General features: G+C 48.5%; 1 protein-coding gene across 4 annotated transcripts in view; it reads left to right on the plus strand.

The window, feature by feature from the left end:
• Positions 1–22,500, plus strand: part of LOC110503785 (schwannomin-interacting protein 1) — a 337,443-nt gene that overhangs the window by 285,567 nt on the left and 29,376 nt on the right. Inside the window, exon 1 of one of the 4 annotated variants that reach the window (XM_036961848.1) lies at positions 11,740–12,177. The exons of the other annotated variants lie outside the window; for them this stretch is intronic. Within the exon in view, the coding sequence (XP_036817743.1) occupies positions 12,148–12,177 (30 nt within the window). The 5' untranslated portion in view covers positions 11,740–12,147. Of the gene's footprint in view, positions 1–11,739; positions 12,178–22,500 lie in introns of those variants that run through there. 4 annotated transcript variants of the gene reach the window in all.

Consider the following 22,500-nt stretch of genomic DNA (forward strand, 5'->3'; position numbering starts at 1 on the left):
AGTCAGCCCTGTGCCACGTTGAGAGAGAGAGAGGCGGGGGGAGAAGATTGTAGGGTAAGAGAAGTTTCTAGTGCAGGCACTCATAGAGGATATATAGAACCACAAGCAAAACACTGGGGAATGATGATAGAGTAGAGGGAAAGATAGAGAGGGGGAAAAGAAAGAATGGAAGTTGGGGAGAGAGAGAGAGAGAGAGAGAGAGATTAAGTGGTAGAGAGATAGGGCAGTAGAGAGTGGATGGGATTGGGTAGAGAGCAGCAGAGAGTGGATGGGATTGGGTAGAGGGCAGCAGAGAATGGATGGGGGTTGGGTAGAGGGCAGCAGAGAGTAGATTGGGATTGGTTAGAGAGCAGCAGAGAGTGGATTAGGGTTGGGTAGAGGGCAGCAGAGAGTGGATGGGGATTGGGTGGAGGGCAGCAGAGAGTGGATTAGGGTTGGGTAGAGGGCAGCAGAGAGTGGATGGGGATTGGGTAGAGGGCAGCAGAGAGTGGATTGGGATTGGGTAGAGAGCAGCATGAGAGTGGATTAGGGTTGGGTAGAGGGCAGCAGAGAGTGGATTGGGATTGGGTAGAGAGCAGCAGAGAGTGGATTAGGGTTGGGTAGAGGGCAGCAGAGAGTGGATGGGGTTGGGTGGAGGGCAGCAGAGAGTGGATTGGGATTGGGTAGAGAGCAGCAGAGAGTGGATTAGGGTTGGGTAAAGGGCAGCAGAGAGTGGATTAGGGTTGGGTAGAGAGCACCAGAGAGTGGATTAGGGTTGGGTAGAGGGCAGCAGAGAGTGAGTGGGGGTTGGGTGGAGGGCAGCAGAGAGTATATGGGGGTTGGGTAGAGGGCAGCAGAGAGTGGATGGGGTTGGGTGGAGGGCAGCAGAGAGTGGATGGGTTTGGGTGGAGGGCAGCAGAGAGTGGTTGGGGTTGGGTGGAGGGCAGCAGAGGGTGGATGGGGTTGGGTGGAGGGCAGCAGAGAGTGGATGGGGTTGGGTGGAGGGCAGCAGAGAGTACATGGGGGTTGGGTAGAGAGCAGCACAGAGTGTCTGGGGGTTGGGTGGAGGTGTTTGGTGACAGGGTTAAGAGGTGGGAGTGGATAGGCTAGGAGGGAGGGAAAGGGAGGGAAAGATTCAGACCAGGGGAGGGCAAGGGGGGTTAGAGGTGGGCAGGGCCATGGCCAGGTGCTGGGGCTCCGGTGTCTGGTTCAGCCCCCAAGCGTCTGGGACTCTCCCTAACCCGCCTGTGTGTGTCAGTACCCGCTCCAGCACGCCAGGCCTCCTACACAGCTCTCACACACTCGCGCTGTGGGCAGACCGTGCTGTCCAGGCTTCAAAGTCGGACTGTTTTCTCTCTCCTGCTGTCGCTCTACACACGTTTCTGTTACTGCTTCAAGGTTCTGGCTTTTCTCCAATTTTCCTGTGAGCGATCGCCAGCGGCTGGGAAGATCGTTTTTTTCATTAGTGGAATAGTTTGCAGCTTAACCTTGGATTCCACACAGCAAGTTGGGCAGTACACCCAGGTAAAAGTCCACTCCTCTCATATCAGGGGTGGTCACCTTAGTATAAACGTTGTACTTTGGATTGTAACTTGAAGTTTAGATCGTTTTGCACACTTTATTGTGCTTATCCTTTTTGACAAATGATACTGTCAGTTACTTTAATGTGTTATTGTACATAGAACATGTAGAGGACTGCAGGTTTTACTCTTTCATAGACCCACTTCAGTGATGATACAGTCCATCGTTCCACAGTACAAACACAGAGAGAACGAAGAGCCTGTGTGTTTCACCATAGACCCAGCACAGAGGAAGACCACGTGCCTTTCAGTAGCCGGAGGGGTGTTTTAGATTCTCCACCACTGTCTGCTATGTGGCGTCTAACAAAGAGCAGGTGTGTCTTGGAGGAGGAGAGAAGAGGGGGGGGGGGGGGGGGTGATCCCAGCCATCATGCCTTATTACTACCTGATACTCGCTGTTCTCTCTCTCTCTCTCTCTCTCTCTCTCTCTCTGTCTTACTCAGAAACCACCCCTGTCATCATACTAAGTTTCCTGTGCTAATGACTACTCTTTCATGCCATGTTTCCACCTGAGAGAGTTTGACCTGACTAAGATCCAGTTTGAACCAATACTTTGTGACAATCCGGCAACATTGTAACTCTGTGGTAATATAGTCAGTCAGGCAGGCTCTGTCCTCTTGTCTCTGTCCTCTCTGCTCTGTCCTCTCTGCTCTGTCCTCTCTGCTCTGTCCTCTCTGCTCTGTCCTCTCTGCTCTGTCCTCTCTGTCTGGCGGTCGTGACTTTGCATTGGACATAATCAGAGGTTTGTTCTGTTCAGCGGGGGGTCTGATTTAGCTGTTGGCCTGGAGCAGTGTTGTCTTGTTGTGGAGGAAATGTGCTTGAGGACTAAACCACCTGGCAGCTACAACAGGGAGTTAGACTGCGTCCCAGTGACTTGGTTTGTCTGGTGCTAATGCCGTTGGCTCTCTAACCGTGTGTGGTCAGCCCTGTATAAGTTCAGCTCGTGTGGTTTGGTCAGGACCCTGTACGGTCATTGATGTTGTGTGGGCATGTTTTAGGAACCCTTAACACTTATTTTAACTTAATATAAAACATCAACATCAATTTAGCCTCAAATAAATAATGAAACATGTTCAATTTGGTTTAAATAATGCAAAAACAAAGTGTTGGAGAAGAAAGTAATATGTGCCATGTAAAAATGTGTGCCATGTAAAATATGTGCCATGTAAAATATGTGTGCCATGTAAAAATGTGTGCCATGTAAAAAAGCTAAAGTTTAAGTTCCTTGCTCAGAACATGAGAACATATGAAAGTTGGTGGTTCCTTTTAACATGAAACTTCAATATTCCAAGGTAAGAGGTTTTAGGTTGTAGTTAATATAGTATTTATAGGACTATTTCTCTCGATACCATTTGTATTTCATATACCTTTGACTATTGGATGTTCTTATAGGCACTATAGTATGGCCAGTGTAACAGTATAGCTTCCGTCCCCCTCCTCGCCCCTACCTGGGCTCGAACCAGGAACACATCGACAACAGCCACACTCGAAGCAGCGTTACCCATCGCTCCACAAAAGCCGAGGCAAAACGCACGAAAGTGCTGTTTGAATGAATGATTACGGGCCTGCTGCTGCTCAGTCAGACCGCTCTATCAAATCAGACTTAATTATAACATAATAACACACAGAAATACGAGCCTTTGGTCATTAATATGATCGAATCCAGAAACGATCATTTCGAAAACAAAATGTTTATTATTTCAGTGAAATACGGAACCATTCTGTATTTTATCTAACGGGTGGCATCCCTAAGTCTAAATATTCTTGTTACATTGCACAACCTTCAATGTTATGTCATAATTACGTAAAGTTCTGGCAAATTAGTTCGCAATAAGCCAGGCAGCCCAAACTGTTGCATATACCCTGACTCTGCGTGCAATGAACGCAAGAGAAATGACACAATTTCACCTGGTTAATATTGCCTGCTAAACTGGATTAGTAGTTATAACTAGTGATTATGATTGATTGTTTTTTATAAGATAAGTTTAATGCTAGCTAGCAATTTACCTTGGCTTCTACTGCATTCGCGTAACAGGCAGGCTACTCGTGGAGTGCAATGGTTAGAGCGTTGGACTAGTTAACTGTGCGGTTGCAAGATTGGAACCCCTGAGCTGACAAGGTGAAAATCTGTCGTTCTGCCCCTGAACAAGGCAGTTAACCCACAGTTCCTAGGCAGTCATTGAAAATAAGAATGTGTTCTTAACTGACTTGCCTAGTTAAATAAAGGTGTAAAAAATGTAAATACATTTTTTTTGTAAATAATTGGAAATCGGCGCCCAAAAATACAGATTTCCGATTGTTATGAAAACTTGAAATCGGCCCTAATTAATCGGCCATTTCGATTAATCGGTCGACCTCTAATCACAACCACCATCTCTGCGTCACACACACACCTGGCCCTGACATTTACAAACTTTCATTGATACAATATATAGAGAGCGAGCAGAATACTGTTCACACACACGTACTGTACAACACAGGGAAACAAATACGTTGCAAGGTCATCAGGTTTGGCTCTGGTGTAAGCAGCCAGACAGGACTGTCACAGGAAACACATTCACATCCGCTCTCAGTAGATGTTAACGTGCAGTTCTATCAGTGACGGTCTCGATGACCCCACTTAGTAATGACATGCTAACAAACACACACACACACACACACACACACACACACACACACACACACACACACACACACACACACACACACACACACACACACACACACACACACACACACACACAGCTTGACTGCTCTTCCCTCCCTTCTACATTCAATCTATCTCCCTGGGTATCAGTTCAGTGTACGCCACATAGCCTAGATAGCCTGGGATAAGCAGTTAGGTGTGATGTCATCAAGGCGAGCCAGCTGCAGTGCGGGGTCCAGGTCGGTGTGGAGGGAGACCAGGGCTACACATTCCATCAGTGTCTCTCATACACACACACACACACACACACACCCTTCCTCTGATTAAGTCACGGTGAGTCACTGAGCTAACCTCACACCTACCCTTGACCCAATGTATTGTACCTAGATCATCCACCCTACTGTATGCTCGCCCTCTGGCCAAATACCCTTTCCCCCGACTCCCAATTTCCTCCAGTTCCATACTGTTTTCCACCTGGTTCTCTCCCCCTCCCTGTCTCCCCCTTTCTCCCAGTCCTGTTCCCGGCTAATTGTCTTTTTCCTCAAGCTGTCAGAGGACATTACGTCCCCCTGTTCTCAGAACAAGCAGAATACAGCAGGAGACCATTTTCTCTGCCTACCCTGCCTCCCCTGCCCTCCCCTCTCCCCCCTAAGAAAACGTGGGCTGGTGTGATGAAAGGGCGGAGGGGCTGAGAGTTGCAGAGCATGGTGCAGAGGAAATGGGGATTTATGTTGCCGTTAAGAGCTGGGTTATTGCTCTGTGTCTGTCACTCAGCGTTCTGCACAGTCACGGCAGACCAGAGAGAGAGAGAAACAGAGAGAGGGAGAGAGAGTACTGTTTTATTGCTTGAACAAGAGAGGGAGGGACCATAGATTAACATCACAAAATATGAGAGGAAAAGAGCAAGACCCTGTAGCTTTATAGCATGGGAAAAGAAAGAGCAAGGCCCTGTACCTTTACCTTTATAGCATGGGAAAAGAAAGAGCAAGACCCTGTACCTTTATAGCATGGGAAAAGAAAGAGCAAGACCCTGTACCTTTATAGCATGGGAAAAGAAAGAGCAAGGCCCTGTACCTTTACCTTTATAGCATGGGAAAAGAAAGAGCAAGGCCCTGTACCTTTACCTTTATAGCATGGGAAAAGAAAGAGCAAGACCCTGTAGCTTTATAGCATGGGAAAAGAAAGAGCAAGGCCCTGTACCTTTATAGCATGGGAAAAGAAAGAGCAAGGCCCTGTAGCTTTATAGCATGGGAAAAGAAAGAGCAAGGCCCTGTACCTTTATAGCATGGGAAAAGAAAGAGCAAGGCCCTGTACCTTTACCTTTATAGCATGGGAAAAGAAAGAGCAAGACCCTGTACCTTTACCTTTATAGCATGGGAAAAGAAAGAGCAAGGCCCTGTAGCTTTATAGCATGGGAAAAGAAAGAGCAAGGCCCTGTACCTTTATAGCATGGGAAAAGAAAGAGCAAGGCCCTGTAGCTTTATAGCATGGGAAAAGAAAGAGCAAGGCCCTGTACCTTTATAGCATGGGAAAAGAAAGAGCAAGGCCCTGTACCTTTATAGCATGGGAAAAGAAAGAGCAAGGCCCTGTACCTTTACCTTTATAGCATGGGAAAAGAAAGAGCAAGGCCCTGTACCTTTACCTTTATAGCATGGGAAAAGAAAGAGCAAGACCCTGTAGCTTTATAGCATGGGAAAAGAAAGAGCAAGGCCCTGTACCTTTATAGCATGGGAAAAGAAAGAGCAAGGCCCTGTACCTTTATAGCATGGGAAAAGAAAGAGCAAGGCCCTGTACCTTTACCTTTATAGCATGGGAAAAGAAAGAGCAAGGCCCTGTACCTTTACCTTTATAGCATGGGAAAAGAAAGAGCAAGGCCCTGTACCTTTATAGCATGGGAAAAGAAAGAGCAAAGCAGAAGGAGAGAATGGCAGCATGGTTTTAGCTCAAAGACAGAGTTGAAACAGTCATCCATCACCTTGCTGTCAGTGGGTATACCACTAGAATAAAGGGCAGTCAGGCACAGTGGTTTGTGTGTGTTTGTTCTCTCTCTCTCCGCTCTCACCCCCCCCCCCCCCCCCTCTCTTTCCGCCCCTCCCTCCTCCATGGGCGGGGCGCGGCAACACTGGTGAATTGGTGCGGTTGTGTGTGTGTGTGTGTGCTTGAGCTGAGGTGGGCTGAGGACCGGGCACTAGACAGGGCCTCCCAACTGGGTCTGTTTATACCAGGCTAAAAATAAAAGTCCTGTTCAGAGCAGACACACACACAGACTCTAACCCTGCCAGAATGCATTGCTAACGCAGGGCAACTCTTTAAAGAGAGAGTGTCCTTTTCTTAAGCACAAACTCATGAGATGTTTTCTATCTCTTTCTGTCTCTCAACAAGATCTCATATTTTTCCTTCCAAATTTGACACATTATGGATGAATGTCTATTTTTGACGCATTCATTCTCCGTGGTTACAGGGTTAATTGTGGTGGGTAGTCTGGGGGACCATGAACCTTTAAGCTCCCACTTCCCTATTGTGGGATGGATATTTGTAACGGCTTTCAATGGTATTACATGCCGAAAATTGAGCTCTCTCTCTCCCTCTCTCTCGCTCTGTCTGTGACTGTGTCTGTTCTTTCGTCCTCTCCTTCCCTGTGTGTGACAGCATGTGAATGAGGCTGGTAGCCAGGTCATGTGGAGAACATCATCTGTCACTGCCACACTGAACACACAGAGCTGTAGCCCTGACACATCCTCAGCATGACTATACAGCCTGTTGACCAGAAAGAGACATTCTGACAGACTGGCACCCAGTCTATACAGACTGACTATACACCCAGGTTATACAGATTGACTATACACCTAGGCTGTACAGAGTAGACTGACAATACACCCAGTCTATACAGACTGACAATACACCCAGTCTATACAGATTGACTATACACCTCGGTTATACAGATTGACTATACACCCAGGCTATACAGACTGACGATACACCCAGGCTATACAGACTGACAATACACCCAGGCTATACAGACTGACTATACACCCAGGTTATACAGACTGACTATACACCTAGGCTATACAGACTGACTATATACCCAGGCTATACAGACTGACTATACACCTAGGCTATACAGACTGACTATACACCTAGTTTATACAGATTGACTATATAGTCAGGCTATACAGACTGACTATACACCTAGTTTATACAGATTGACTATATAGTCAGGCTATACAGACTGACTATACACCCAGGCTATACAGATTGACTATATACCCAGGCTATACAGACTGACAATACACCCAGTCTATACAGATTGACTATACACCTAGGCTATACAGACTGACTATACACCTAGGTTATACAGATTGACTATATACCTCGGTTATACAGATTGACTATACACCCAGGCTATACAGACTGACTATACACCCAGGCTATACAGACTGACTATATACCCAGGCTATACAGACTGACTATACACATAGGTTATACAGATTGACAATACACCTAGGCTATACAGACTGACTATACACCTAGGTTATACAGACTGACTATATAGTCAGGCTATACAGACTGACAATACACCCAGGCTATACAGACTGACAATACACCCAGGCTATACAGACTGACTATACACCTAGGTCATACAGATTGACTATACACCCAGGCTATACAGACTGACTATATTCCTAGGTTATACAGACTGACTATACACCTAGGCTATACAGACTGACTTTACACCTAGGTTATACAGACTGACTATACACCTAGGCTATACAGACTGACTATACATCTAGGTTATACAGATTGACTATACACCCAGGCTATACAGACTGACCCCTCTGACTCTTACTCCCCATAACATAACTTAACAGGGAGTTTACAGGGACACTGGGAGTTTCTCAATTGGTTTTGCTATCTCCTCCGTCCTTTCCTTGCCTTATTTTGAAGGTCAAAGGTAGTCGAGTAAGGGAGGAGAGGAAACGTAGAAACCCGCTTGTATGAAACGAGACTCCCTCTCCATTCGCGTCATCAGGCAAATTACATTTACAGGAGTGGAATCCCAAAATAAACGTGTAAAGTGCTAAAACAAGTGTTGCTAGTTGTGGCAGACATTTTACAGATAAAACACTAACCAGTTTCTGGTTTTTAAACCTGTGCATCCTTTTCTCCTTTGAGAAAACAACAGCTGATTCAAAGAGGGTGTGGCGGATTCTAAAACACTTCTGTGCCTCCTGCTGCGAGAGGCATCCTCTGTCGAAGTAAGTAATCAAGGAGGTGAGCAGCCTCCTTCATTCACCTACTAACGAATTGAAACTCTCCTCGACCACTCGACCACTTATCGGTTTTCAGGTCGCGGAGGAGAAAGAACAAAGGAGTTGAGGACGATCCTCTACACCTGCATTGCTTGCTGTTTGGGGTTTTAGGCTGGGTTTCTGTACAGCACTTTGAGATATCGGCTGATGTAAGAAGGGCTATATAAATAACTTTGATTATTTATCTGTAGCCCACTTCCAACAACATAACGAACCCACAACTGCTAATGAGGGGGAAAAAATGATATTATTTTGTCAGATGGACAATCCTCTATTTTATGTCCCATTGTGCCACCTTTATGTATAGAGGGTCTCTTCCAGAGACATAGACATTGAGATCAATGATCTCTCCTCTGTAGTCCTAGCCAGGCTCTACCTGAAGCTACATGATCAGAGACAGAGGGAGCGAGGGAGAGAGAGAGAGAGCTCATTACTGAGGGGGTCTCAGTCAGGCTCCTCTCCTCCTGCTGAGACCCACTGGTTAAATATTCAGTGTTTTTACACTGACAGAAAATGTCAGCTCTAAAAGCATCTGTGCTCCTCTCATCCAGCTGTGAGGAAGGACGGAGGGAGGGAGACTGGGGGAGAGGGGGTGGGAGGGAGGGGAGGGTGGGGTGGGGGGGAGGGAGGGAGGGTGACTGGGTGGGGTGTAGGGAGGGAGGGTGGGGGAGGGAGGTCGGGAGACTGGGTGGGGTGTAGGGAGGGAGGGAGGGAGGGCAAGAAGATGCAGAAGGAGATAAACAGAGAGAGAGAGGAAACTTCGTTCAATAAATGAATTAGATATGCCCTCCATTATGTTACCCTACTGACTGACCTGGGATCAGAGCCAACTGTCTCTGTCCTCTCATCTGATCCTCAGTTTTATGTCATGGGGCCATCGATCAGGTCAGATCAGATTGTAGGTATTTCTTATTTCCGCTTGAATGTGTGTATCTGTGTCACACCCTCAGGGACAGCAAACACACACACACACACACACACACACACACACACACACACACACACACACACACACACACACACACACACACACACACACATATGTACACACACTCTCAAAGAGATTTAAACTCACTCTAACACACATACCTTACAGTGCACAATATGATGATATTCACATATTCTAAATGACTTCTCTTGTGGCCAGGTCTGAAAAGCCACATGGAAATTCTGTAGCAGTTTGAGTCAGAATCTACAGATTATAATCTCTAGATTATAACCTCTATCTAGGCTACTCCCTGTTGGTTTTGGATGGGTTGGGCCGTAATCTGCTGCCAATAGGTATAGTAGATAATCAGATCTTTGGATATTTGTCCTGTGTGTGTGTGTGTGTGTGTGTGTGTGTGTGTGTGTGTGTGTGTGTGTGTGTGTGTGTGTGTGTGTGTGTGTGTGTGTGTGTGTGTGTGTGTGTGTGTGTGTGTGTGTGTGTGTGTGTGTGTGTGTGTGTGTGTGTGTGTGTGTGGGCACGTGCGTGGGTGCGTATGTCCGCACATATATGTGTGTGTGCATGTGTGAGTTAACAGTCTCATATGCGCGTGGATGTGCTTTGTGTGTCCACCTTGCCCTTGATTCAGATTTACAAAACCTTGACAACCAACAGAAGGTCAGCAGGAAGTGTCTGCTACCATGGTGATGGAGCGGAGAGAGGTGGGGGCTGGATCCTCTCATGTCAAAACATAGCTCAGGGAGCGTGTGTCTGTCCGTGCGCGTGTGTGTGTGTGTTTAGGATTTATATTCCTACTGTGTTTTATTAGTGTGGTATTGATATTCCAGAAAGGGAGGAGGGAGCCTTTTGAAGTTGTAAAAGACAGTGTGATGGTTAATACTACTGAAACACTGGATCCGTCCTAATACACCTGTAGTGTGTAGGGTTCCTCTCTACTCTGTCTTATTGGACTTTCTACCATAAGCCCAGAGGGCCACTGTTAACCCTGTTGACCCTTCCAGACCAGAGTCAACGATCCAGAGCCTGGCCACTCGGATCAGACCGGGAACAACATCGATCTACTTCCAGGTCATTAAACCCTGGACTGGGCTTATCGATAAACGCCACCGTTGCACAACAGAGATCAATAACGGACAGAGATCAGCGATCTCTCAATCACATACACTGTTCCAGTGAGGGCATACAGTCTGAGAGACATCTGTCTATCTCTGACCGGGGAGAGGAGGGTGAGAGGAGGGAGAGAGAGAGAGAGATCAGTGGGAGAGAGATATTGATGGATGGAGAGAGCGTTCTGTCCTTCTACACAGTAGCCAAGCTATTGTTTCATCATGGACAACCAATACCAAACAATATACTTTGATCTAGAATATTTGTGGAATACTCTGAAATCCCTGTGGCATAGCGGGCATGTTTATTCGGTGAGAGTGTTGTCACATGCATGCCATTGACTTGTCGGGGACAGAGAGACAGAGAAACACAAAGAGACGGAGGGATAGAGGGAACGGTAGAGCGAGAAGAGTTCATCCTGGGCGGCCTTCCCTGCTGGTGGATTATAGAGAGGCCATCTGTTCCAGACAGATTATAATCCTGTACCACAGGGGGACACAGACGAGGGAGGACGGACAGAGAGGAAAGGAGCTACGCACAAACAGACACACACATTCTGTCATACTCATACACACCAACGCTGAGAAAATAGTCAACTGTTCACAAGTTGTGAAAACCTATGAATATGAATATGTGCTTCTTGGCATTAGTCATACATTCAAACAGTTTTTAGTTTGTAAAGACGCCCTGCAGACTTTTTATACTCCCCAAATACTGTAATTAGGTCATAGATAAAAGTATAGCGAGTGGATTACTCAGCAGAGTATGGAAAATACCCCTGTAACTCACCAAAAGGACTGCTTATAGTTAAGATAGTTCTCTTCAAATTGCAACCATTAAGATAGTGTCTCAACACTTAGAGAAGATTTAGGGATTGAGATGAAAGGGTGTTTGGTATGGGAGTCACTTCTCTTCCTCCCCTCTCTCATTCCCCTTTCTTTTTCTGTCTCCCCCTCCTCCCCCTTTTGTTCTCTCTCTCTCTCTCTCTCTCTCTCTCTCTCTCTCTCTCTCTCTCTCTGTGGGGCGTTTCCACCTCGGTGCTCTAGCTCTGTAGACCAGCGGAAGGTCACCTCCCCCTCTGATCCCTCACCCCGCCCCCTGTCTCCCCCACCCTGTTCTATCACCCCATTGGCTGACTGTGTCTGTGATGAGTCAGTCTGCCCCTTCCCCGTTCCGGCAGGGAGAGAGACGGCCACGGAATTCACTCTCCCTTTCTGTTTCTCCTCCTCTTTCTCACTCCCCTCCCTTTTTGAGTTCTCTCCCCCTCCCTCTCTTTTGGAAAATAAGTGATCAGACCCTGACAGAGCAACAGAGGGAAAAAGAAAGAGAGGACACTACAGAGGAGAGGAGCAGCCATATCAGTAGCAGCAGGATCAGTAGAGAGTGACACCAGAACGCAGACATACAGTCAGTCTCTCTCTCTCTGGTCTCTCTTTCCGTTTTGGGGCTGGATCTCTTCCCCCTCTCCTCCCCCTGTGTCTCAGTCGGAAAACCGCAGCAGCTTTGGGAACCCACTCCCACTCACGTTGTCATTACCGAGGCGCAGCAAGCCCGCGCCTGTCTAGGATGCTGTGAAGAATGGTTCACCAGGAAAACTGTTCTCACCAGGTAAGACAGGACACTGACTGATACTAGCTGGGACTAGTGCTGAGACTAGCTGGGACTAATGCTGAGACTAGCTGGGACTAGTGCTGAGACTAGCTGGGACTAGGGCTGAGACTAGCTGGGACTAGTGCTGAGACTAGCTGGGACTAGTGCTGAGACTAGCTGGGACTAGTTCTGAGGCTAGCTGGGACTAGTGCTGAGACTAGCTGGGACTAGTGCTGAGACTAGCTGGGACTAGTGCTGAGACTAGCTGGGACTAGTGCTGAGGCTAGCTGGGACTAGTGCTGAGACTAGCTGGGACTAGTGCTGAGACTAGCTGGGACTAGTGCTGAGGCTAGCTGGGACTAGTGCTGAGACTAGCTAGGACTAGTGCTGAGGCTAGCTGGGACGAGTGCTGAGGCTAGCTGGGACTAGTACTGAGGCTAGCTGGGACTAGTGCTGAGACTAGCTGGGACTAGTGCTGGGGCTAGCTGGGACTAGTGCTGAGACTAGCTGGGACTAGTGCTGAGACTAGCTGGGACTAGTGCTGAGGCTAGCTGGGACTAGTACTGAGGCTAGCTGGAACTAGTGCTGAGACTAGCTGGGACTAGTGCTGAGGCTAGCTGGGACTAGTGCTGAGGCTAGCTGGGACTAGTGCTGAGACTAGCTGGGACTAGTGCTGAGGCTAGCTGGGACTAGTGCTGAGACTAGCTGGGACTAGTGCTGAGACTAGCTGGGACTAGTGCTGAGGCTAGCTGGGACTAGTGCTGAGACTAGCTGGGACTAGTGCTGAGACTAGCTGGGACTAGTGCTGAGACTAGCTGGGACTAGTGCTGGGGCTAGCTGGGACTAGTACTGAGGCTAGCTGGGACTAGTGCTGAGACTAGCTGGGACTAGTGCTGGGGCTAGCTGGGACTAGTGCTGAGACTAGCTGGGACTAGTGCTGAGACTAGCTGGGACTAGTGCTGAGGCTAGCTGGGACTAGTACTGAGGCTAGCTGGGACTAGTGCTGAGACTAGCTGGGACTAGTGCTGAGACTAGCTGGGACTAGTGCTGGGGCTAGCTGGGACTAGTGCTGAGACTAGCTGGGACTAGTGCTGGGGCTAGCGCTCTCAACTAGGGCTCCTAAAGCACTGCATCTCAGTGCTAGAGGCATCATTACAGACCCTGATTCGATTCCAGGCTGTCTCACAACCATAGGGCGGCGCACAATTGACCCAGCGTTGGCCGGGTTTGGCCGCGGTAGGCCGTCTTTGCAAATAAGAAATTGTTTTTAAATGACTTGCCTAGTTAAATAAAGGTTCCATTTTAATAAATGTGCTGAGGCTAGACAGAGTTAGTAGAGTAGAGGATGTGTTATGTTAGCTGTTGTGGAGCAACAGGGGCTGAGATACTGCAGTAGGACTGGTATGCATGTGTGTATTCCCATAGGTTTCCATCATGTAATACTGACTGACTGTCATTAGTGGTTGTCGTATCTTGCAGGGGTTTGTGTTTCATGGCTGTCAGGCACATCCCAGTGGGTTTGGTGTTTGTATTATGGGATGGGTCTGGGAATCAGATGACTAAGGCGGTTGCTAAGCGCACATTTGACTTCAGGGAATAATGTCCCTCCTCCTCCCCCCTTCCCCTGGGCTGAGCCTGATCAATAGATGTCTGGGAAGGGTGAGCTGTTTCTGTCTCTCTCTTTCTGTGTGTGTGTGTGTGTGTGTGTGTGTGTGTGTGTGTGTGTGTGTGTGTGTGTGTGTGTGTGCATAACATATTTAAGGGTTTATGTATATTATCATGTTTTATTGAGTATATTCTTGAGATGCAATGTGTTTATTGCACACTGTAGCGCACAACAGCCAGTAAATGTAAAAGTGTGTGTGATGTGAGAGAGTGCGTGGGCGGGTGGATTGGAAACGGCATCTCTAGACTGCGACAGAAGTGTCCCACTTTACTTAATGAGGAATGGGAGGAATGATTAGACGAGTGGAGTGTTGAAGTAGTACAGTACATCAGAGCTTTACTCCCCTCGTACTCACCGAGAATATAGACAATATGACTGTAATGCAGGGAGAGGAGGAGGACGAAAGAGAAGTACGTAGATGGAAAAAATAAAATGGAGATGATGGAGGAGGGGAGAGGGGTGCAGCAATGAAGGAGGTGGAACAAGAGGGGGAGAGGGGGAGAAGGAGGTGGAACAGGAGGAGTAGAGGGGGAGAAGGAGGTGAAACAGGAGGGGTAGAGGGGGAGAAGGAGGTGGAACAGGAGGGGTAGAGGGGGAGAAGGAGGGGGAACGGGAGGAGTAGAGGGGGAGAAGGAGGAGTAGACGGGGAGAAGGAGGTGGAACAGGAGGAGTAGAGGGGGAGAAGGAGGTGGAACAGGAGGAGTAGAGGGGGAGAAGGAGGTGGAACAGGAGGAGTAGAGGGGGAGAAGGAGGTGGAACAGGAGGGGGAGAGGGGGAGAAGGAGGTGGAACAGGAGGAGTAGAGGGGGAGAATGAGATAAAACAGGAGGGAGAGAAGGAGGTGGAACAGGAGGGGTAGAGGGGGAGAAGGAGGTGGAACAGGATGGGTAGAGCGGGAGAAGGAGGTGGAACAGGAGGAGTAGAGGGGGAGAAGGAGGTGAAACAGGAGGAGTAGAGGGGGAGAAGGAGGTGGAACAGGAGGGGTAGAGGGGGAGAAGGAGGTGGAACAGGATGGGTAGAGCGGGAGAAGGAGGTGGAACAGGAGGAGTAGAGGGGGAGAAGGAGGTGGAACGGGAGGAGTAGAGGGGGAGAAGGAGGTGGAACAGGAGGAGTAGAGGGGGAGAAGGAGGTGGGTCTTGGATGAAGGGAGAGGAAAAAGGGAGGAAGATGAGGATTTGAAAAAGAGGAGAATGTGAGGGAGGAAGAATAGAGGAGGTGGAGAAAGGAATGAGGTGGTGGTTAAGGACAAAATAGTTTGAGAAGAGAAAGATATTCAGAAAAGGAGGTGGAGAAGGAGGAATAGGAGGAGAGGAAGGAGTAGAAAGGAAGGAGGAAGAGAGGAAATAGAGAGGAAGCAGAGAGGAAGGAGGAAGATAGGAAATAGAGACGAAGTAGAGAGGAAGGAGGAAGATAGGAAGGAGTAGAGAGGAAGGAGGAAGAGAGGAAGTGGAGAGGAAGGAGGAAGAGAGGAAGGAGTAGAGAGGAAGTAGAGAGGAAGGAGTAAGAGAGGAAGGAGTAGAGAGGAAGGAGGAAGAGAGGAAGGAGTAGAGAGGAAGTAGAGAGGAAGGAGTAGAGAGGAAGTGGAGTGGAAGGAGGAAGAGAGGAAGGAGTAGAGAGGAAGGAGGAAGAGAGGAAGGAGTAGAGGGGAAGGAGTAGAGAGGAAGGAGTAGAGAGGAAGTTTAGAGGAAGGAGTAGAGAGGAAGGAGTAGAGAGGAAGGAGGAAGAGAGGAAGGAGGAAGAGAGGAAGGAGTAGAGGGGAAGGAGTAGAGAGGAAGGAGTAGATAGGAAGTATAGAGGAAGGAGTAGAGAGGAACGAGGAAGAGAGGAAGGAGTAGAGAGGAAGTGGAGAGGAAGGAGGAAGAGAGGAAGGAGTAGAGAGGAAGTAGAGAGGAAGGAGGAAGAGAGGAAGGAGTAGAGGAAGGAGTAGAGAGGAAGAAGGAAGAGAGGAAGGTGTAGAGAGGAAGTAGAGAGGAAGGAGGAAGAGAGGAAGGAGTAGAGAGGAAGTAGAGAGGAAGGAGGAAGAGAGGAAGGAGTAGAGGGGAAGGAGTAGAAAGGAAGGAGTAGAGAGGAAGTATAGAGGAAGGAGTAGAGAGGAATTAGAGAGGAAGGAGTAGAGAGGAAGTAGAGCGGAAGGAGTAGAGAGGAAGGACTAGAGAGGAAGTCGAGAGGAAGGTGTAGAGAGGAAGGAGTAGAGAGGAAGTAGAGAGGAAGGAGTAGAGAGGAAGTAGAGGAAGGAGTAGAGAGGAAGTAGAGAGGAAGGAGTAGAGAGGAAGTAGAGAGGAAGTAGAGAGGAAGGAGTAGCGAGGAAGTGGAGAGGAAGGAGTAGAGAGGAAGGAGTAGAGAGGAAGTAGAGAGGAAGGAGTAGAGAGGAAGTAGAGGAAGGAGTAGAGAGGAAGTAGAAAGGAAGTAGTAGAGAGGAAGGTGTAGAGAGGAAGTAGAGAGGAAGTAGAGAGGAAGGAGTAGAGAGGAAGTAGAGAGGAAGGAGTAGAGAGGAAGTGGAGAGGAAGGAGTAGAGGGGAAGGAGTAGAGAGGAAGTAGAGAGGAAGGAGTAGAGAGGAAGTGGAGAGGAAGGAGTAGAGGGGAAGGAGTAGAGAGGAAGTAGAGAGGAAGGAGTAGAGAGGAAGTGGAGAGGAAGGAGTAAAGGGGAAGGAGTAGAGAGGAAGTAGAGAGGAAGGAGTCGAGAGGAAGGAGTAGAGAGGAGTACAGGGTATAGGCGAAGAGCTGTGTGTGTGTGGGCCTCTCCTCTGACTGTCCCTGTTAGGGTAAGAAACCATACTGGCCAGTGAAGGCATCTCCGCAGCTGCTCTGATCTGCTCTATTGATCGTTACGTGACATTACACACTGAGCTAAGAGCTGATCCACAGTCAGTTTAGTCTGCTACCTTCTAATGTTTGGGAGAAGGATTGGGGAAGAGTAAGCTGATTCCAGATCAGTGATTATGGGGTTTCTCTCAGAGCAGTGAACAGACGCACTGCTTCAAACATGGCATATTTATCTGTTATGCATTGTTAATCCCCCATGTGGCTCATATCACAGCGGTGTGTGTGTGTGTGTACGCCCGTGCGTGTGTGCACGTGTGTGCGTGTGTGTGCGAGTGTGTGTGTGTGTGTGTGTTTGCGTGCGTGTGTGCAGGCGTGTGTGTGGCGTATAATGTCTTCAGTAAGTATGCCATGTTTATTTGGAGATAAAATATAGTTTAGGAAATGGAGGGGTGAAGAGGGGGAACAGAGACCAGAGAAGACAGAGGGACTGCAGAGGGAAAACAGATCAAAGAAAAATAGGAAAAAGAAACAGAAGAGGAATACGCATAGAGCGAGAGAGAGAGACGACAAACAGAGACAGAGAGAGAGAGAGACAGACAGACAGACAGACAGACAGACAGACAGACAGACAGACAGACAGACAGAGAGAGCGCGAGAGAGAGAGAGCGAGAGAGAGAGAGAGAGAGAGAGAGAGTGGCACACGATTAAAAAATGATAAAAACAGAAATAACGAGAGATACAGAGCAGACATAAAGAGAGAGAGACATAGAGAGAGACAGAGAGAGACAGAGAGAGACACAGAGAGAGACAGAGAGAGACATAGAGAGAGAGACATAAAGAGAGACAGAGAGAGACATAGAGAGAGAGACAGAGAGACAGAGAGAGAGACAGCGAGAGACATAGAGAGAGAGACAGAGAGAGAGACAGAGAGACAGAGAGAGAGAGACATAGAGAGAGAGACAGAGAGACAGAGAGAGAGAGACAGAGAGAGAGAGAGAGAGACATAGAGAGAGAGACAGAGAGAGAGAGAGACATAGAGACAGAGAGAGAGAGACAGAGCGAGAGACAGAGAGAGAGAGAAAGAGACAGAGAGACATAGAGAGAGAGAGACAGAGAGAGAGAGAGAGACAGAGAGAGACAGAGAGAGAGAGACAGAGCGAGAGAGAGAGAGAGACATAGAGAGAGAGACAGAGAGAGAGAGACAGAGAGAGGGAGAGAGAGAGAGAGAGCGAGAGAGACATAGAGAGAGAGTTATCTTGTGTCCTTTACCATTTGTACATTGTTAAAACACTGTATACTGTATATATATAATTTGACATTTGTAATGTCTTTATTGTTTTGAAACTTCTGTATGTGTAATGTTTACTGTTAATTTTTATTGTTTATTTCACTTTATATATTCACTTTATATATTATCTAACTCAATTGCTTTGGCAATGTTAACACATGTTTCCCATGCCAATAAAGCCCTTGAATTGAATTGAATTGAATTGAGAGAGAGAGAGAGAGACATAGAGAGAGAGACAGAGCGAGAGAGAGAGAGAGAGACAGAGAGAGAGAGAGAGAGAGAGAGACATAGAGAGAGAGACAGAGAGAGAGTGAGAGAGACATAGAGAGAGAGACATAGAGAGAGAGAGAGCGAGAGAGAGAGAGAGAGAGACAGAGAGAGAGAGACAGAGAGAGAGACATAGAGAGAGAGAGACATAGAGAGAGAGACATAGAGAGAGCGAGAGCGAGAGAGAGAGAGAGAGAGAGACAGAGAGAGAGACATAGAGAGACAGAGAGAGAGAGAGAGAGAGACATAGAGAGAGAGAGAGACAGAGAGAGAGACAGAGAGAGAGTGAGAGAGACATAGAGAGAGAGAGAGCGAGAGAGAGACAGAGAGAGAGAGACATAGAGAGAGAGAGAAATAGAGAGAGAGACATAGAGAGAGCGAGAGCGAGAGAGAGAGAGAGAGAGAGAGAGACAGAGAGAGAGACATAGAGAGACAGAGAGAGAGAGAGAGACATAGAGAGAGAGAGAGACATAGAGAGAGAGACAGAGAGAGAGTGAGAGAGACATAGAGAGAGAGAGAGCGAGAGAGAGAGAGAGAGACATAGAGAGAGAGCGAGAGAGAGAGAGACAGAGAGAGAGAGAGAGAGAGAGAAAGAGAGGTACTATATATCAAGAGGACTAATGGTGAGACAGAAAGAAGGAGGGATGGAAAGGAGAGATACTGTCTATCCAACAACGGGAAGCAGGTTGTACAAGTGACACCATTTATCAGAATGCAGCAGCCACTACTCTAAAACCCTGAGATGCAGTCTACCGTATCGCACTTCACACAGGTCTAATACTCATCACTGCATCCTTTATCAGCAGGTTGGCTGGACCTCTATAAATTCATGTAGATTTCTCCCTTTTTGTTTACCAAACTCTGCTGCACAAGCTTTATCCAACAAATCTCACTTTTCTACTGAAGTATGAAAATACCACGCACCAAACAGGCTCACAGGGTTGGTTAACTGTTGAGTTCCCTCGTGTCTCTACCAACCGAGGTACATCAGCCTTTAGTTTTAACGCCCTCCATGTTTGGAATAATCTACAAGCCTCATTACATCTTGAATCCAACAGGGCAGTTTAGAACGCTGATGAGGGAGGACTTCACTGAGGTTCACCAAGTGTTCTGGTTGATAGTAATCATTGTTGAACTGTAGAAATCTGTAACTGCTGCATCTTGCAGTTTATTTTTTTGCGTTTTTATTGAATTATCATGTTGATTTGGGACAAACACACATAAAACTTGAAAAAGCCATGCATGCACATGAGTAGAATCATGGAGGATAACAGACAATAAAGAATAGAAAGATAGAATAGAGAGAGAAGGCAGTCTGGAACAGAACAGGGGACTCCAGCTCGGATAACACTAACTCTCTAGAGACCCCTCAATTAGACTGGTTACCAGGCAACCGCCAGCGCCCCTCTCACTAGCCCCATCACACACACACTGGTGAGAGGGGGGGGGGGGGGGGTAGATGAGAGAAGGTGGGAAGAGGACAGAGGAGAGGAAGGAAAGAGAGAGGGGACGGGTTAGAGACAGAGGGGACAGGGACTGGTTGTCTCTTCTCTTGTGTCCGTCTCTGATTGGTTGGTGGTGGTGACTAAGCTCTTGTTGTCAGAGGGGTCAGGAGGAGGGGTCAGCCTTTCTTCTTCACTTTCTTTCATCTCCTTCTGTTTTGACTGCTGTTGTGTTTTGGAGAGGGGGAGGAGGGCGATAGCAGCATGTGTCCTGTGGTGTTTTGTCTGGGACGATTGTTGTGCTCCCCTGCTGTGTCTTGATGTCTGGTTTTCTACTGCAATTATCTCACTGAGAAGGAGGAAGTTCCTTTACAATGTCGGGGACCATTAGCCAATAGGGTCACAGGCTGACCTGCAGATAACCAATTATGTTACTGTTTGACCCACGATTAGCTAATAAGTGTCATCGATTACATATCTGTCAAGTCAAGGCAGTAATAGGGGAATGGAGCTACTGCATCACCATACCCCATTCACACACACAAACACACATACACACGCACACACGGATACTCAATGATAAGTATAACTCCCTTAGCCTTAATTATCTAACAGAAGCAGCTAGCGCTAATCCGTGCGTGCTTGTGTGCGTGTGTGCCTGTGTATGTGTGTGTGAAACGCCCCAGTGAGCTGGGTGGATTAGGCCAGCTGTGAGACCATATTTCTCCCAGCAGTAGCTCCAGGGCAGGGGTGATGGGGAGATGTATCACCCCAGCGTCAGTGTGCCGTCCTGGGCCTCACGACCTGAGCCAAGGGCCCTGGAGCTCCAGTTACCCAATCTACCGGGCCAGCTCCCTGGGTAGCAGAGCTGTGTGTGTGTGTGTGTGTGGGGGGGGGCTCTTTGATCGATTTAGATCATCTCAGTGTGTGTGTGTGTGTGTGTGTGTGTGTGTGTGTGTGTGTGTGTGTGTGTGTGTGTGTGTGTGTGTGTGTGTGTGTGTGTGTGTGTGTGTGTGTGTGTGTGTGTGTGTGTGTGTGTGTGTGTGTGTGTAGTTTACTGTAGAGCAGTTGCTCATATGAAACGTTATCCGTGTGTTCCACTGTGTGGGCTGACGGCTGATGAATTAGTAATGATGATGAGATAACACTACTGCATCTCACTATACTGACAGATAGCAGATAGTCTATGATGGGGAAGATACCTGTGTCTCAGACTAGAAAGGGAGTGCTGCAGTTACTCTGTCTCACACACTCATACACAAGAGACACACACCCCCCCGTGTGTGTGGGGATGTTTGTTAACAGACTTCCCACTGGGCCCCTGCTCCTTTTTCCACCCCAATTTGTTTGGAACACGGGCCATTGCCATGGAGAAATGCACTGGGTTGGTATGACAGCAGCGTTCTTTTCTCCCTCATCCCAAAATAAGTCTTTCTTGTTGTGGTCAAACTTTAAATTCTCTTAGAAATGTGAATTCTAATGTGGGGCAATAAAGTCTCATACTCACACACTTTGCCCGTCTCCTCAATGGCTGTGAACTTGGATCCCAGGCCTATTGGAGGTGCCAGGAGTCTTCTCTCCCACAGTCCCCTCTATTCTACTGGAACAATGAACTTCTCTTTCACTCTGTCTCTCTCTCTTTCTCTCTCTTCCTCTAGCTCAGCTGACCTCACAATTGAGTCATTGTCAACTGCAGAATTAGTCACTTTTAGAGGATGACCTGGCCTGGTGTCACTGTGGGTTGTCAGCCATTCACTAGATGTGTCTATGTTATTGGATGTCTTCTTCTGCTCATTGTGCTGCTCTGTCTATGCTGTTCAGGAGGAGAGAGAGACAATGCTGTGACCTTGAGCTGAGACTGATGTAATGAGGGTTTAATCTGTGTGTTTATCATTTCTAGTCACGATCGTCCCCGTGTTACCCTCATCTTCCTCACCCTCTACCTCCCTGTCCCTCCCTCCCCCTCAACCTCCCTCCCCCTCCAGCCCACTGTACCTCCCTCCCCCTCTACCTCCCTGTCCCTCCCTCCCCCTCAACCTCCCTCCCCCACCCTCCCCCTCTACCTCCCTGTCCCTCCCTATCGCTCAACCTCCCTCCCCCTCCCTCCCCCTCTACCTCCCTCCAGCCCCCTCTACCACACTCCCCCTACCTCCCTGTCCCTTCCTCCCCCTCTACCTCCCTCCCCCTCTACCTCCCTGTCCCTCCCTCTCTCCCCCTCTACCTCCCTGTCCCTCCCTCCCTCTCTACCTCCCTCCCTCTCTACCTCCCTGTCCCTCCCTCCCCCTCTACCTCCCTGTCCCTCTACCTTCCAGTCCCTCCCTCCCCCTCTACCTCCCTGTCCCTCCCTCCCCCTCTACCTCCCTCCCTCTCTACCTCCCTGTCCCTCCCTCCCCCTCTACCTTCCAGTCCCTCCCTCCCCCTCTACCTCCCTGTCCCTCCCTCCCCCTCTACCTCCCTCCCCCTCTACCTCCCTGTCCCTCCCTCCCCCTCTACCTTCCAGTCCCCCCCTCCCCCTCTACCTCCCTCCCCCTCGACCTTCCAGTCCCTCCCTCCCCCTCTACCTCCCTGTCCCTCCCTGTCCCTCCCTGTCCTTCTAACTACCTCCCCCTCTACCTCCCTCCCCCTCTACCTTCCAGTCCCTCCCTCCCCGTCAACTTCCCTTCCCCTTTACCTCCCTCCCCCTCTACCTCCCCCCCTGTTCCTCCCTCCCCCTTTACCTCCCGCCCCCGCTGAGTCAGCGATGAGGTCAGCTTCACTAATGGGTCACAGAGCCTGGGCATCATCAGTTCATGATGTGGAGGGTTCTGAAGGGTTCAGTGTTTACCAACATACAGCCCTCAGCACCACTGGGAGTGGGTTTGTGTGCATGTGACTGTGCGTTTGAGAGAGAGAGAGAGTGTGTGTGTGTGTGTGTGT

Source organism: Oncorhynchus mykiss, chromosome 24 (assembly GCF_013265735.2).
Source record: "Oncorhynchus mykiss isolate Arlee chromosome 24, USDA_OmykA_1.1, whole genome shotgun sequence".
NCBI classification, from domain to species: domain Eukaryota; kingdom Metazoa; phylum Chordata; class Actinopteri; order Salmoniformes; family Salmonidae; genus Oncorhynchus; species Oncorhynchus mykiss.